This window comes from Electrophorus electricus, chromosome 15 (assembly GCF_041902795.1).
Source record: "Electrophorus electricus isolate QZ-2024a chromosome 15, ASM4190279v1, whole genome shotgun sequence".
Lineage (NCBI taxonomy): Eukaryota > Metazoa > Chordata > Actinopteri > Gymnotiformes > Gymnotidae > Electrophorus > Electrophorus electricus.
Window position 1 is genome coordinate 19,931,310 of NC_137511.1, and position 16,191 is coordinate 19,947,500.

The window sequence follows — 16,191 nt, forward strand, 5'->3', positions numbered from 1 at the left end:
GACTTATTTGATGCATTTCTAAGCCTATCATTATTTCCAAAGAACACCTCACTGTCTTTTATCTTCATATCTTTAATGTCTTTAGTGTCTTCGTACCACTAAAGTACCACTACTTCGTAGTGTCTTCTGAAATAATTTTAACATGCATCCTAACATTTAAAATGTCCAATGCATAAACACCATTTTGGATTGACTATGTGAATAATGTAACGTTAGTAAAGATAAACAAGTAATTTCTGTTAATGATTGGCTCAATAAAGGTTGATTCGCCACGAATTGCTGTTATATGATTGGTTAAAATCGACAACTGTATGGCATCAACTGTTCCGCATACATGTGGAAGTGAAAGTAAAACTGTTCTCATATCTTACGGTAAAACATTTTCCAAACATGAAGATTGGCACAATTCTTTACTTTTTCCTCTCAAACGCCGTTCACGTCTGTAAAGGTAGGCTTTGATTTAAATATTGTTATTTTTAGTTTGTTATAGTTACGTTAGTTTGTTAAAGTTCTGTCGATTTAAATGGCGCCCAATGCGTAATTTAAACGTAGCGAAGTAAACGATACTGATTACTTTCCCGTTTAAACTCTTGATTAGAAATAAAACCACACAAACACCTGGTCGCTGGAAGAAATATATTTTAAAAGCGATACATTTAAAAATGAATAATTTTAATCGCTAAATATGCGTACCAAAAAAGTGTCGATTGCGGCACTTTGATGCTCAAAATTCTTAAGGTCAGTATATTTTCACACAATAACAGATGTACGGTATTATTCAAATTGAGGTTACTATCTTTTATAATTCTAGGAGAACCTGGGATTAAAGGTGCCTTGCTGATCTTGTATAAGAACAACGACTAGGCGTGTCTAGCCAAAAAAAAAAAAAAAATCGTTTCGACTTGTTTTTATGTGCAGTTACAGTGCACACAGCCAGTGGAGCAAGATCGTTTATTTTGAACTCCAAATCTCTTTTTTTGAAATGCAAATCTAAAACTATTACTCCTTTACCAATGTTTCTATTTATTTTAGGGTTCAGTGTATTGGGCCCCTCTGGTCCTGTGGCTGTCCAGCTTGGAGGCTCTGTGATGCTGCCCTGTTATGTTCAAAATCCCATACCAGTGGAAGAGCTGGAAGTGGAGTGGAGAAGAACAGACCCTGAAACTTTAGTGCATTTGTTCCAAGATGGAGAGAGTCGATCAGAGTCTCAGGACCAGGCTTACCATGATAGGGCACATTTCTTTACTGAGGACATCGCCCATGGAAACTTCTCACTCTTACTAACAGATGTGACCATTATGGATACAGGAGTTTACAAGTGTGTTGTTTACAGAAACCAGGAATCTAATGAAACTTTGATTGAAGTAAAGATGAGTGGTGGGTGAATTATTATTAACACTGTTTTGTCATACAGATTGAGTATTCTGTGGGAAAATAATTTTGATTTAACTCTGCTCTAGACATTATTTCACTTGTTTATTTAAATCACATGATGTTTCTTAGACTTTGCTGAATGTATTATAAAATTTTACTATCTGACCTGAGGTTTTAAAATGAAATGCTGAACTGAAATATATCAAATGTTTTATATATTTTTTCAGAGTATTTAACTTTGTCTGGAGGACAGGCTGTGTCTCCATATGTGGGGGGGGGACACCACTCTGAACTGCTCTGTACACTCCCACATCCCCCCAGAGGAGCTTGAACAGGTCTCATGGAAAAAAATGGATCAAGATATTGTAGTATTGCTCTTTGTAGAGGGTGAAATTCAACCAGAGTCAACTAATGAGAGATATATAGACAGAGTTGAGCTTTTCAGCTCTGAGGAAATCCACAGAGGAAACTTCTCACTTAGACTGAAGAACATCCAAACTGAAGACAAAGGCCTGTATATATGTGAAGTTCTCCATGAGGCGTTCTCAGCTAACACATCTGTGGAAGTACTGCAGTTGGGTAAGTTAACATCTCCATGGTAGCAGGGATGTACAGGAATGGGGCCTGACATTCCACATTTGTCTAAATAAAGATGAACAGAACTAAATAACTAATGGCAAGAAGTTTCTGAAAATATGATATTAGATTTTTTATAAAGAAACATGTTTCCATTATGTCCTTTCAAATTTGGTAATCTAGTAATATGCAAGGTATACTTGTCAACATTCTAAGTGATGAAAACTCAGGCCATGATGAACTTTGTTGATAGCTTTAGATGTCAAACCCACGTTTACAGAAAGATACACTGAGAAAAATGAATTAAGCAAACCATAATGGCTTCTTTTAAATACTCTGTTTAAAAACACCAAAAGTTGTGACCAGGTGTCAAAAGACATAATTATTTAGTCAATTTTCCATTTTTAAAAAGGAACTATAAACAGCGAATGTGCTCAAATACCTAAAGTGCAAAATTAATGGCACCATTAAATTAATATGAGCAAAACAAATAAATATTAATGTAATTGTTTGAGGGAATTATCCATTTAGTTATGACAATCAAAAATGTTATTTTCCTAACTAACACGTGTGGTTAGACAGTATTGGAAACTGAGGAGAAATCAATAAATAACAATCTGGCATGTTCACTTTTCCTAAAAAAAACTGCAAGAGACCATGTGTACTTTCAGGATTCTTGGGACTATTGTCAGGCCTTTGTCTGTGTGGAGTTTTTGTGTTCTCGCTGTGTCTGTGTGGAGTTCACGTGTTCTCCCCGTGTCTGTGTTCATTTTATGTGTTCTCCCTGTGTCTGTGTGGAATTTACGTGTTCTCTCTGTGTCTATGTGGAGTTTCCTTCCACATTCCAAAAATGTGCATGTGAGCTTGATTGGTATCTCTAAATTGGCCTTGTGTGAGGAGTGTGTTCATCTGCATGTACCTTGTAATGGACTGTTGCTCTTTGTGTGTGTGTGTGTGTGTGTGTGTGTGTGTGTGTACACTATCAAGAGCGGATTCCTGCCTTGTGCCATGTGCTCCTCATAGATCAAAAGATCAACAGAATTTGATAAGAATATATTCCCTTTTAAGTTGGAATGACATTTAGCTGGATGCAAAAGTGCATCTTTGATCTTTTAATCTATTTATTATTTTATTATTTTTAATGGACAACTCACTGAGACCTACATTGTTGGTTTGTCTTGTTTTATTAATTTTATATACTGTTAAATTATTGCCATTTTATCAAATTCCTTTAAATGTTGTTTTATATTTTTATTTTCTTGTATACTTTATTATATTATTACATGCTCTTTTTACAGGGACCTACAGTGAATTAGACTTTGTACACTGAACAAATACATTTCACATACAGTTAAATACAAGTAATTATGTGTCTTTGCCACAGGTTTCTCTGCCATCCACAAACTGGAGTTGTTTCTCTGTGCTTTTGTTTGTTTATGTGGACTTTCCCTTCTGCTTGTCTGCATACCATGGACGTGTCTAAAACTGGACGGTACGTGAGATCTTCATCTAAATACTGTTGATGTTTTTGGTAATGAAGTTTTCTTATACTGCAGGGAACTTAAATACAGTTCTTCTTAATCTCTTCAGATAACCACATGATAAAAATACAGCATGTCCTCGTCTTTTGTCCAAACATTGTTATGTTTCTTGCCTTCATCCTGTGGGGACAACTTGAGGGTAAGTATTTAACTGACTTTTTGAAGTTTCATTGTGTAGTGTTTGGAAACACTGATTCTAGTCTCTGTTAAAATTTCAAAGGCACACAAATGACATTAACAGTTGAGAAAACTATAATATATGCTAGTTTAGTAATGGATTGGCCTCTCAAACATAAACTTAGAAACAGTATAGGAAATGGTTGTCTGGATAAAATGCAATCAACAAGCATTTTCCCCCAGAACAAGCACAAAATGCATCATGCAGATTGTCCAAAGGGATTTTAGACATGTCTGTTACACCCTCAGATCCTTGGTCACCTGAGATTGAATGTCAGCTTGAATTCTCTAAATTCTCAAACATGGTCTTTTTTATTTATGGATTACGAAAATGTCCCAGAGACTAAAAAATCGAATAGGGCACAGTTTCACAACCAACCAATAGTATATGAGTGGCTAAAAAGTTTCTCAAAATAGTTAGATTCTATTTTTACAACAGTCTTCCTCTGTTAATAGTACACAGTTCCCATAACTGTATGACCTTTTGTATTATGCAATGGCAGTGTCTTAAGGTTCATTCTACAAATTCTCCACTGTATCCGCTGGGACAGCACATTAGAACATGTGAACAGACCTTAAAAATACTAACAAAGACAATTAAATTACAGCCACCAGCTCAAGCACCGCAGTCACTGTGTCTTTTAATAAAGTTTTGGAGCGAAGAAACATACTGTATGAACAATTAAACTATCCCAGTGCTTTCAAAGCATATTGTAAATGTTTGTATTTTATATTGATTTGGGATATGAAGAATACTTATTAAAATTATTTTTATTTTGCTTCAGGATTTTTCAGTGAGGTAGCTGTCTGTTCAGCTATTAATCTCACGAGGATTCTTCGACTGCTGTATTATTCTCCATTCACTTCTAAAGGTATGTTTTACCAAGAAATATTGTCTTGAATTAAGTGTTTGTCAGATTAATAACTTAATATTAATGGGACAAAGGCTGAGGGCAGCGACTATCCCTGTAGTACCAAGGTTTGAGACCTGGGTGTGGTTACTGCACTCATCACAAATGGTGCCAGAAGTGATATGGCACTGAAGGAGAAGGTGGTGTGATGAGACCATCACACTCATTGAAGGAGAAGGTGGTGTGATGAGACCATCACACTCCTTGAGATTAAAAGGGGTGCTTTGATTGTTGTGCGAGAGTGCTAGCTCTTTGGTCTTGTGACTGAGGCATGTGTTTGCCACCTGTAGGAACTGAGGTCAAGAGCCAAGTAGGGTTGTTATCTTTGTCACAGTGTAATTATAAAATCAAGAGTGCGTACTGAATGCTTAATAGTGGAATGGTGAATGCGTGCATTTCCTGAGACATGTACCACTTCATCTTAGTAGGAAGACACACACTGAGGGCCATGACTAACTTATGTAGATACGTATGTAGATAAAGATACCTGACATCAAGTTTTCATTCATTCATTGGCATTTACTTAGGTAGTATTTGAATATTAGGATTTATCTAGATAAATATTTGATTTTCGTGCAACATAATTGTGACACTTCCTTCTGATTCCACCAAAGAACACACCGTTAAACTGCATTTTAGTTGACTGTACATGTCAGTATTAACTTACAGACAATAACTTATGTTTACATGTGAGAAGCTAAATGTGCTATGGGATAACTTTGATACTCAAACAGTACATCAGGCGCAATGACAGTTTTGTGAATAGCAGTCCAAAATATTTGTTTACATGTACCAGATCTCTAAATTTCCCTTTGATGAGATAGAATAAATATACTTTACACAAAGGAAAAAGTTTTTTAATTATATATATTTATATATATTTCTAAAAATGACTGGATTTCCTTCAATGCCATGATTACAGGTAAAGACTAGTCCTCAGTGTGTTCTTGACATCAACATGGCTCAATAATAAGATACTGTGTATAATGGTGTGTATAATGGTGTGAAGTGTGACAGAGTGAGTATAATGGTGTGGGACAGCTCTGTTGTCTCAGAGCCTAAATGACCTGCAGTCACTGAAAGTGCTCTTGAACCCAGATCCTACAGCAGGATACCAGGATGTCTGTAAAACGGGTGTCCTGACCTCAATTTGATATAATCAGTCATTTATATGAGAATTTTCTTTTTTCTTTCAGGAATGAAACTATTAAGTTCATTAGAAGGTATTGTGATGTTGGCTGTTGTTTATTCAGGTAAGTTTACATAATTATTACATTTATGGCCATTTAATTGTATATTTATATTTGTATAATTGTATATGTGTGTCTACGAATGTATATATATATATATATATATATATATATATATATATATATATATATATATATATATATATATATATATATATATATAGAGAGAGAGAGAGAGAGAGAGAGAGATATTCAAAATTATAGTAAAGTACACAACAGAGGTTCCAGAGAAACAGAAGGTTTCAAACACTCACGCAATTGTTGATGGACCTCTGTCCGAAGGGTTCCGTTTCTCTGGAAACTATATATATATATATATATAATTCCCCACTTGCCCTCCAGGTGGTCTTTTTCCTTCACGCTCTGCCAGAGGTCTGGGAGCTTGAGGGTCCTGCATATTATCTTAGCTGTTCCCAGGACTGCACTCTCCTGGACCAAGTCTGATGTTGTTCCTGGGATCTGCTGGAGTCATTCTCCCAGTTTGGGGGTCACAGCCACTAGTGCTCTGATTACCATGGGAATCACAGTTCCATTCACCTTCCACATCTCTTCTAGCTCTTCCTTCATCCCTTGGTATTTCTTGAGCTTCTCATGTTCCTTTTTCCTGATGTTGCTATCACTCCAGATTGCCACATGTATCACTACGGCCCTCTTCTGCTGTTTGTTCACCACTACTATGTCTAGTTGGTTAGCTGTTACCATTTTCCAGTCTGTATCTCCAGCACCTGTATCAGGGCATCTTTGCACAGCCTGCCTGGTGTGGTAGACCCCAGCCTCTATTGATCTCGTATTCAGAGCTTGTTCCTGTGCTGCCATGACTAGTGCCTCTGTGCTGCCTTTCAATCCAGCCTTTTCCAGCCATTGGTAGGATTCTTCCATATCAGCCACTTCCACTATCACTTCCGCCTCCTGCTTAGTCTACAGTCTCAGTGTGCTGGATTTGGGATGAAACCCTCCATGCATTGTGAGGAGTTCCCTTGTCTTGATGTCAGTGGCTTCTGTTTTCTCATTAGGCCAGTTTATTATCCCAGCTGTTATACATCTGTTATATTACCCCCTGGTAGTGTGATCCCCTCAGTTCTAGCTACCTTCCGATGTCTCATTCACTTCTGACATACTGCTTGATGACATACATGTAGAGGAGGTGGCTGATCGTTGATCGATTCCGTAGCTGGTATCCATAGACACTCTTGGTGATGATTTCACTTGAGTGGGTTCAGCCACATGCAGAACAGCAACGGAGACAGGGCATCTCCTTGGTAAATCCCATGCTTGATGGTGACTCATACTATTGGTCGGAAATTGGCCTCTAGGGTTGTTTTCCACGGCTCCACTGAGTTTTCTATGAAGGCTCTTAGCGTCATGTTGACGTTATCCCTCTGAAGTATAGGCATTTTCTCTGTTTTGCATATTTTGTTAATTTCACGTTAAAGGTTCTTACTTATAGCATGATACATATATATTACATATCAAAATTTTCAGACCAATCTCAGCTCTCTTCCTAATGAGGTACCATTTCACCTGCAGCACTGCATAAAGAAATAATATGGCCCTAAAGCTGAAAATGTGAGGTCCAATTTTAGAAATTAATTTGTGCAAGTGAAAAATTAGCATTACAATTATAACCAGATAATGGCAGAAAACAGAAAAGTCTCATCTGAACAGAACAGTATTCAGTGTGGCCAAAATGCATCCATTCATCTCTACTATACTAGCTGACTTTCACGCAAAAAATCTTTAACAAGCATTTACTAATGGACAGTCAATTTTGTCAAACAAAGGTCATGACAACTGCATTATAAATCAATTGGAGATAACGGCCAACAGTTAGCATGCTAGATGTTATCTTGATGGCATTTCTAAAAGTCATCAGATTCCATTATTTTATTATAGTAAATACTTTGTCTTAAGTATTCAATTACAGATCTAGCAGGTAGTCACTAATATGTAATGGAATAAAGTAAAGTAAGCTTACCAGACCTGTGCAGAATGACTTTCATTCATGATTTTTCCCTCTTTCTCCTCTAGTGATGTGGCGTGTCTGGGGTACGGAATACAAAATCATGCTGGCTGTTGTTGGGGCTATAGCACTGTTGATCATCATAAGTAGGTGTTTCATTGTTCTAAGTTATTATGAAGTATGTGAGCATGGGCCTTGCTTATGTAGCCAGTCATGTTTTTTACTGTGGTCACATTCCTTTCCATGGCATATGCCATAATCGTATTCGGGGTCGTAATCGTAGTCGGGGTCACAGGCCAGCGTTGAAAAACCAGGAAATGTTGATGTAAATCTCATTCTCTTTATTTCAGGTTTTTTCTTGGCTTTCTGTCTGGAAGACAAATTGCCTGATGGCCTATGGTATTGTCTTTGTAAGTAAAAATGGAATGCTGTAAATTCTTTACTTTTGTTAGCTCATCTACACTTTTTCTTTATGAAGGTACTTTTGAATAAATTCCTAGTCATCTTTCACTCACAACACTTATATAGATCTGTTAATGTGCTGAACTATCTTCACATAAACGTTACTTTCTCAAGATTAGAGTCCAGTGAAAACAGGTTTTTTTTACCATGCAGTAACTTTGACATTGTGTACACAATGTACATTTTAATAAAACGTTCAGTGTCAAAATGACAGATAGAGAAGTTGACAGTTAGAGAAGTTGAGAGAGAATGTTAGACTTGACAACAGGTAACAGGTAATGTGCCACTACATAAGAACTAGAGGGAAAAAATTAAATCAGTACATACACTAATTGATTTTGTTAGGTTTGTTAGGAACTTATCCAACAAAATACATTTTATCAATCTTCAAAAATGGTTTGAATAATACCAAAAAATCCCCACAAAAATACAATTAATAACAATTAAAAAGTTATTTAAAATGAATTCAGACAAGACAAACATCACCTAAGGTTTCTATTTGTAACGTTGAGCGGTAAGGAGGCAGACGTATGTGCGGAGCAGAGCGAGATTTATTCAGGGAAAATCCAAAATCAGAGTCGTTAAGGCAGTCCAGGGTTATGGAGCCAACACGGAGAGTATGTGGATACATGACTAACAAACAAAAACACACGAAGGCAAATGGCTAGGAAAACACTTGGGGCTAAACAAGACAGACTAACAAAAATGAAGGATTTGGAACATAGATTCAAGAAACAACAACAGCGAAACAAATTCAATGAACAGCCAAAAACACAGGGAACAGGACATGGTTTAAATACATGAACTTAATGAGGGACAGGTGTGGAAAATCAAACGAGGGGCAGAGAAAACGAAACTATGGCACGGAACTAAGAAACACAAGACAGGGAAAAACACGGAACACAGAACCCGGGAGGGACTGATCGTGACGCTATTCATGTCTTTCTCTGAGTATGCTATCTCTCCCCTCAGGAATGAAAACATCTTACCACATGTGAGACAGTTAACAGTCCTTGAAGAGCCAATCATGGCTCTTACTGAGACTTTTATTGTTGTAGTCCAACTCCATGCTTGACTTTGATTCTCTAGTTTAATCTGCTGATACAGACTCAAGGGGGCTGATGTCTTGTGCAGGTCTGTTCTTCAGACCACCTCTGTATAGTGGTCACTTTCCCCTTCCTGTTTTGATTTATCACATATCACATGGCATGAAACATCCTTCTAGAGAGAAAGAGAGAGAGAGAGAGAGACAGAGAGAGAGAGAGAACAACAAAATGGTATTTTAAAATTGACCTATGTGAATCCATACTTACTGTAATTAAATCTTAATGCTACAGTCACTGACAACACTTCATAAATTAATTAAATCTACCCTATATACAGGTTTAACATAAATTACATTTTTTTGTTGGTTTTCATTTGTTTGTTTTGTTTGTTTTTTACTCAGCATAATATCTTAAAAATAAATCTGTTTGTATGAGGCCAATAAAGTGTCAACACTCATCTTAAGGGTTTTTGTTTGTAGCATATTGTCATTTTCAGTCTGTCATATGCACCTGGAATCACTCAGCTGGAATAGAGATGCCAGCTTGTCCCTGAAGCTTTCTTAGCCTCCCTCACCACTCTTCTCTGTGTAATGATGCTCTTTTGTTCCATTCACCTTCCACATCTCTTCTAGCTCTTCCTTCATCCCTTGGTATTTCTCGAGCTTCTCATGTTCCTTTTTCCTGATGTTGCTTTCACTCCAGATTGCCACATGTATCACTACGGCCCTCTTCTGCTGTTTGTTCACCACCACCATTTTCCAGTCTGTATCTCCAGCACCTGTATCAGGGCATCTTTGCACAGCCTGCCTGGTGTGGTAGACCCCACACCCTTCTCTGTGTAATGATGCTCTTTTGTATTAATTCTTAATAGCATCATGAACAGTCTTTTCATCATATGGGATTTGGGACGGTTTAGATGATAATTAGTGGCACAGTGTCATCCACCAGTGCACCACATAAATAAATGTATCACAACCATCAGTGCTGGAACATGTCCCAGCCAGAACATCAAAGTGTATCCTGAAGTGTGGTGACTGATAGCTCGCTTTGGCCTTTGAGAAAAATGTTGTTGTGGTCTGATTTGCTAGATGGATGGTGAGATCTTACTTTATAACTGTACGGCGTGTAACAGTGATACAGGGTTGTGATTGTAGGGAGTGTAACAGTGATACAGGGGTGTGACTGTAGGGAGTGTAACAGTGATACAGGGGTATGATTGTAGGAAGTGTAACAGTGATACAGGTGTATGATTGTCGGGAGTGTAACAGTGGACCTGACCTCATGTCTTCTGATTACTCCAAATTTCTATGTGCTTATTCTAATGCCCTTCTCATAGAACAGGTGCCATTCCATTTTAATACATGTTTCAGTCCTAAATATGTGTGATTCAGAGCCGTTAAAACATGGCCTCATTTGTCCTGCTCCATTTTTTACGCTGTTTTTTGTTTCCACATGCGTAGGTGAGTGTAGCATAAACTTCATAGAGATTAATTCAAATCACACACATTCACCTTCTGAACAGTGCAAACAAATGTTAAAAAACTAATTATGATCATGTTGGCCTAGTAAGGTTGCTGTCACGGCACGGCCTCCTCGTCCCAGACATCTTCCTGTGTGTGTGTGTGTGTTCATTTGCATGGCCACGCCCTTTCCGTGTATCACACCTGTTCTTTGTTTTACGTTGTTACTGTGCATGTATATAAAGTCCTGTTTAGTCGTTGGTGTTGGTTGGTGTTTGAGCCCACATAAGCAGAGTGCTTCATTGTGCTTCATTGTGCTTCATTGTGCTTCATTGTGCTTCATTGTGCTTCAGAGGTCGTTTTTAGCAGTCTTCATTGTGCTTGTTTTGTTAAGTGTATGAAATAAACGTCTGTGTGTGTGACACAGCTAGTTTGTGCATCCTACCTCGACTCCCACATTACAGTAGCAACTTATGTGTCTGTACTATCTCTAGAACTACTCATGACACCAGCACTATAGAAATATTGTGGTTTTATAACAACCAGAAAAGAAATCTGCTGTTTGTATTCATACTTTTATGCAGAGCTATTAAAAAGTGCATGCAAATTATGAGGTGTGGTTAGTTCTGATGGGGTTTAAACTGATCGGCATGACGTTGCCATACCTCTGTAGCACCAAAAACCACAGTGTAAGAAACAGGCGCACATTGATTGGTCCCCACTCCTGGTGTCCATCTCTTATCCTCTCTGTCATCATGGAGCAGCACTGCATCTCCAACTGTAAACTGTTGCTGTTTCAATTATGCAGGCCAGGAGGAGAATCTGGGAGTCCAATGTGTGTCTCATAGCCAATATCACATTGGGTCTGAGTGTGTAACTGACAGCCCAGAAAAAAAGCATTCTTTCTCACTCCCTCAAGCTGCAGAGTATTGCAAAATGTCAGCAAAAATGTTTCTGACTGTTGCTGAACAGGTCTAGACTGTTGCGGGACAGGTCTGGGCTGTTTCTGGACAGGGGTCAAGCCCTTTGAGGATTTAAGAGCATGCTTGAGAGTTTGTGCAAACCTGCCCATTGGTGGCTGGGTGATATGGGGCTGAACATGTTTAACATAGTCAGCTATAAAATATGTAATGTTTTAATGTGCAGTGAATTGAGGTCCAGTGTCAATGACACAAACTTCAGGTATTCCATAGTGGCTGAATAGAATTTGTAGCCCTCGACTGGTCCTGTCTGGGTTTGTTTGTAATTTGCACCTCTGGCCACTTTGCATGGGCAGTGACCATGACATTGAACATGTGGCTGTCAGTTGGCCCTGCAAAATCCACATGTATTCATTTCAATGGTTCTCTAAGTCTAATAAGGAAGGGGGACAACTCACTGTTCCTAATATTGTACAGTACTCTTTTGCCCTGGGTGACCAATGTCAAATCTGATGGAGTACAATCTGCCTGCGTTTCAACATGGATTTCTGTGGCTTTGAACACCTCAAGAGTATCCACTTTGTGTCTGTTCCTTGTTCATTATGTCGGTCAACTGTCCAAATGTCTAACTTACTGAAGCAAAATGGCAACACTCAGCGATCATCTTGAGGGATTTAACTCAGTGATCATTTTTAGAGATTTAACTCAGCGATCATCTTTAAGGATTTAACTCAGTTGTGGTGAAAACATACAAAATATAAAAATTATTTTAAAATGTAATGGAAGGAATACTGACAAATATAATGGAGTAAATTTTTAGACTTTGCAAATATAAGAGTATAATGTGGCTTCTTTTAAAACAACTCTTAAAAGTACAATTTCTTCAAAAAAGTTACTTAAATAAATGTCACGGAGTAAATGTAGCACATTACTACCCACCTCTGCCTATGTAAAGCTGAAATTTAAAGTAATTACAATGTGCTATATAAGTGGACTGATTTATTTGATGAGGTTCAAAAACAAGCGCATTTTTTCAGACGAACATATTGGAAGAGAGTTGTATGCAGGAGTAAAATGATGAGGCCATTTATTTATTATTTAGAATCATGAGTCATAAATCCAAAAAGCAGGTAGAGATAAAAATACAATATCCAATCAGCAAAAGTGTCTAGCAGAAAATCATAATATATAAAATCATAATATAAGATATAACATACATGGGGACATACATGATACAAACAGACAGGACAACAGGAATAGAAAAGCTTTAAAATATAGGAGCACTGATAAGACTTTGCAAGGCATGTGTGAGAAAGCAATATATACATGAGCTGGCTGGAAGAGACACATGGAAGAGGTGAGAATTAGGAAGCTTGAGAGGTGGAGTATGTGATCATGGCTGGGGTTTGGGTGCTGCAGGAGTGTTCTGGGAGCAATATTATCAGTAATGTTTGATCCATCTAATTCACCTAAGTGGGAGGGATACTTAAAGCTTATTAAAGTTAGCACAGCAACGCAGTGTTTTCACTGTGTGTCCCTAGCAGAGTATATTGTAGACTCAGTCAAGAACTGCTGTGCCTCTCTGGTCAGTTAAACACTGCAACAAGAGGGGGTTTTACAAGGGCCACTAACCCATGCTCACTGTTCATTACCATGACACAGTTGTCTGTGGTTTACAACTGAGTTTATATGTTCATATTTTTTTCATTTGCAGATTTCCTGTTTAGAATATCAAGAGGATTTCTGTTTGGCATCAGTTTAATTTCAGTTTTCTTCATTGTCAACTGGAGAGGAGATGAAAAAGGTAACAGTGTTTATCAGTACTTTGTTTGCTAGAAGGAATTTTAATATTTTAAACATTTTTCATAGTGTGGAAGATGATACAAACAGGCATAACAGCTACACAGACGTTTCAACATTACAGGGCAACAATGACCAATGGGGATCATATACTGGCAGGGGTTTAAGTAGACAGACTAACATTTAACATTAATCCCTGACATGTGTGAGTCCCCCTGCACACAGCGGGCCATACCACGTGACTCAAGGGTGGAGGAGCCTTCCGTGACAGTACCCCTTCCCAAAGGGTGTGGCTCCTGAAGCGTCCTATACCTGGGCAGCACATCCCGGCCCACCATGCACACACAGACAGACACTGCACGACAATGCCCAGTGCCCACCCAACACAAGGCGGGCCAGGAACTACCACCCAGGGAGACTTCTGTGCACAGGGGAGAAAGGCAGACTCACTGTCTCTTTCAGGGCAGTCCTTAACACTCCACGTAAAGTGTAGCAGTCCTCGACAACGACCCCTCCCTAGGGGCTCGGCTCCCGACGCTTCCCCACGTCGTGACGCGCCTAAACACATACACAAGGCGCACACATACACAAACACTAGCGCCATTCCACACAGACATAAGGCGCTGTGACGTGTCCTCGGCCTCAACGGACACGCGGGGGTGCACGTCCGCCCTGGTTCCAGGCGTGCTCCTCCCCCGAACGGTCCTCCTCTCCTCTATCACTCTTGGAGTGCCCCAGAGGCAGTGTGCCTCAGAGGCTTTGGGCAGACCCCTCCAGTCTTGCTGGCGGGTCCACTGAAGGGAAGGGACTTGGGCTTTAGCCCTACCCTCCGAAGATCTCATTGTGTACCTCAACACAGTAAACATCACATGGATGTTTAAAACATAAACCTGTTTAAGAAGTTTAAAATGTGCAAGGTTCCAATAAACATGCAATACTGACAACTCAAGAGTACTAGATAATGCATAGATGCAGATGGAAGTACCATTAGTCCATTAAAGGACTAGCGAGACAAAAAGGAGAACAAAAAATCAAATTCAAAACACAAAAGATGCCTCAACCACTGTGATAGACTGCCTGGCACAAATAAAAATAATTCAAGCTGGTCTGAGATCAGCACAAACAGAAGGCAAACAGAGAAAGCAGAGGTTATGGTATGTAAGTAAGTAAGTAATGTTTATTTATATAGCACTTATCGTAGACAAGAGTCACAAAGTGCTTTGCAAATTCAGATTACAGGGTAGTAAAACCACAAGTAGGACAAGATAAGACACAACATAAAACCACAATACAACAGTAAAACACAATACCACGCAGTGTGGGTGCTACCACCGCAAATGGTGAGTCTCCATGAGCCTTTAGATGTGTCTGTGGAACATATAAAAGGCTTAGCTCACCTGACCTGATCTGTGGAACACTTAAAAGACATAGCTCATCTGATCTGATCCGTGGAACATATAAAAGACCTAACTCACCTGATCTGATCCGTGGAACATATAAAAGACCTAACTCACCTGATCTGAGAGCGTGAGCTGGTATGTGAAGAAAGAGTAGTTCAGACACACAGGCAGGGGCCTGACCATGCAACACTCTATATGCAATAGTTAGAATCTTAAATTGGAAAACAGAAAGCCAGTGGAGAGATTTCTGTGAGGGGAATATGTGGGATTGTTTTATTGACCCACTGAGTAATAGCTGGAGATGATTTAGAGCAGATCTAAGTTAAGAGAACATTACAGTAGTCAGTGAGCGATGAAATAAAAACATGTATTAGCATCTCAACACCTAAATTATGTATGCTAAGGTGTGCAGCAGAGGAAAAATGTCCAAAGCTTTGCTTAGTCAAGGGGCTGACCTCATCAGGAGCAACAATCAAAACCTCAGTCTTTTCAGCATAAAGATGCATGAAGATATACGTAGTCCAGTCCAACTGCATCCAGGCAATCTAAAAGCTCAGCTACCCTGTGAACCTCATTAGGTTTGAATGTACAATGAAGTTGGATATTATCAGTAAATATGTGATATGCAATATTAAACTTTTCCATGATCTGTCCCAGAGGCAGTAAATATAAAGAAAATAGCATGGGCCCCAAACAAAATGCTACGGCACACCACAGGATAGTCGGGGAGGACACAGGCTTAAAGTCAACAATAGATGTAGTAAAACTTCTCTCAGTGAGATGAGATATAATCCAGTCTAAGGCTACACCTGATATACCCACCCAGTCCTGTAACCTCTTAATTAAAATATAACGGTCAACTGTGTCAAATGCAGAGTTGAGGTTGAGTATCATCAGTGCAGTACAATCACCCACATCAGAAGACATAAAAAATGCAGTCTCAGTGGAGGGTCCTCTCTGAAATCCAGAAACTTGTCATAACAATGTGTCTCTCCAAAGCTGCAGAGTTATTTGGCCACAATTTTCTCAAATATTCTTGATAAAAACAGAAGTTTAGATATGGGCCTATAGTTCTTAAGCACAGCAGGGTCTAAATTAGGCTTTTTCCATTAAAGGCTGAATGATAGCATATTTAAAATATGAAGGAACACATGTAGAAAATGACAATAACAAATTCATAATAGACAGTACTGGTTGGCCAATAGTAGGTAAAGTATTACATCCAATTACATAATTAGAGATTCAGCTGTTCACACCCCAGTAAAGCAGAGACAGTCTGCTAACTTGTATAAAGGACCCAGGAAGCAGCGACTT

General features: G+C 38.7%; 1 protein-coding gene across 3 annotated transcripts in view; it reads left to right on the forward strand.

The window, feature by feature from the left end:
- Positions 1-307: 307 nt before the first annotated feature.
- LOC145651381 (uncharacterized) overlaps positions 308-16,191 on the forward strand; it is an 18,691-nt gene continuing 2,807 nt past the window's right edge. Inside the window, exons 1-10 of one of the 3 annotated variants that reach the window (XM_081698143.1) lie at positions 308-448; positions 1,033-1,377; positions 1,602-1,953; positions 3,335-3,442; positions 3,541-3,630; positions 4,454-4,540; positions 5,776-5,832; positions 7,858-7,935; positions 8,140-8,199; positions 13,392-13,481. In XM_081698143.1, the coding sequence (XP_081554269.1) occupies positions 1,641-1,953; positions 3,335-3,442; positions 3,541-3,630; positions 4,454-4,540; positions 5,776-5,832; positions 7,858-7,935; positions 8,140-8,199; positions 13,392-13,481 (883 nt within the window). In that variant the 5' untranslated portion in view covers positions 308-448; positions 1,033-1,377; positions 1,602-1,640. The remainder of the gene's footprint in view (positions 449-1,032; positions 1,378-1,601; positions 1,954-3,334; positions 3,443-3,540; positions 3,631-4,453; positions 4,541-5,775; positions 5,833-7,857; positions 7,936-8,139; positions 8,200-13,391; positions 13,482-16,191) is intronic. The other 2 variants (XM_081698145.1, XM_081698144.1) reach the window with 2 other exon arrangements.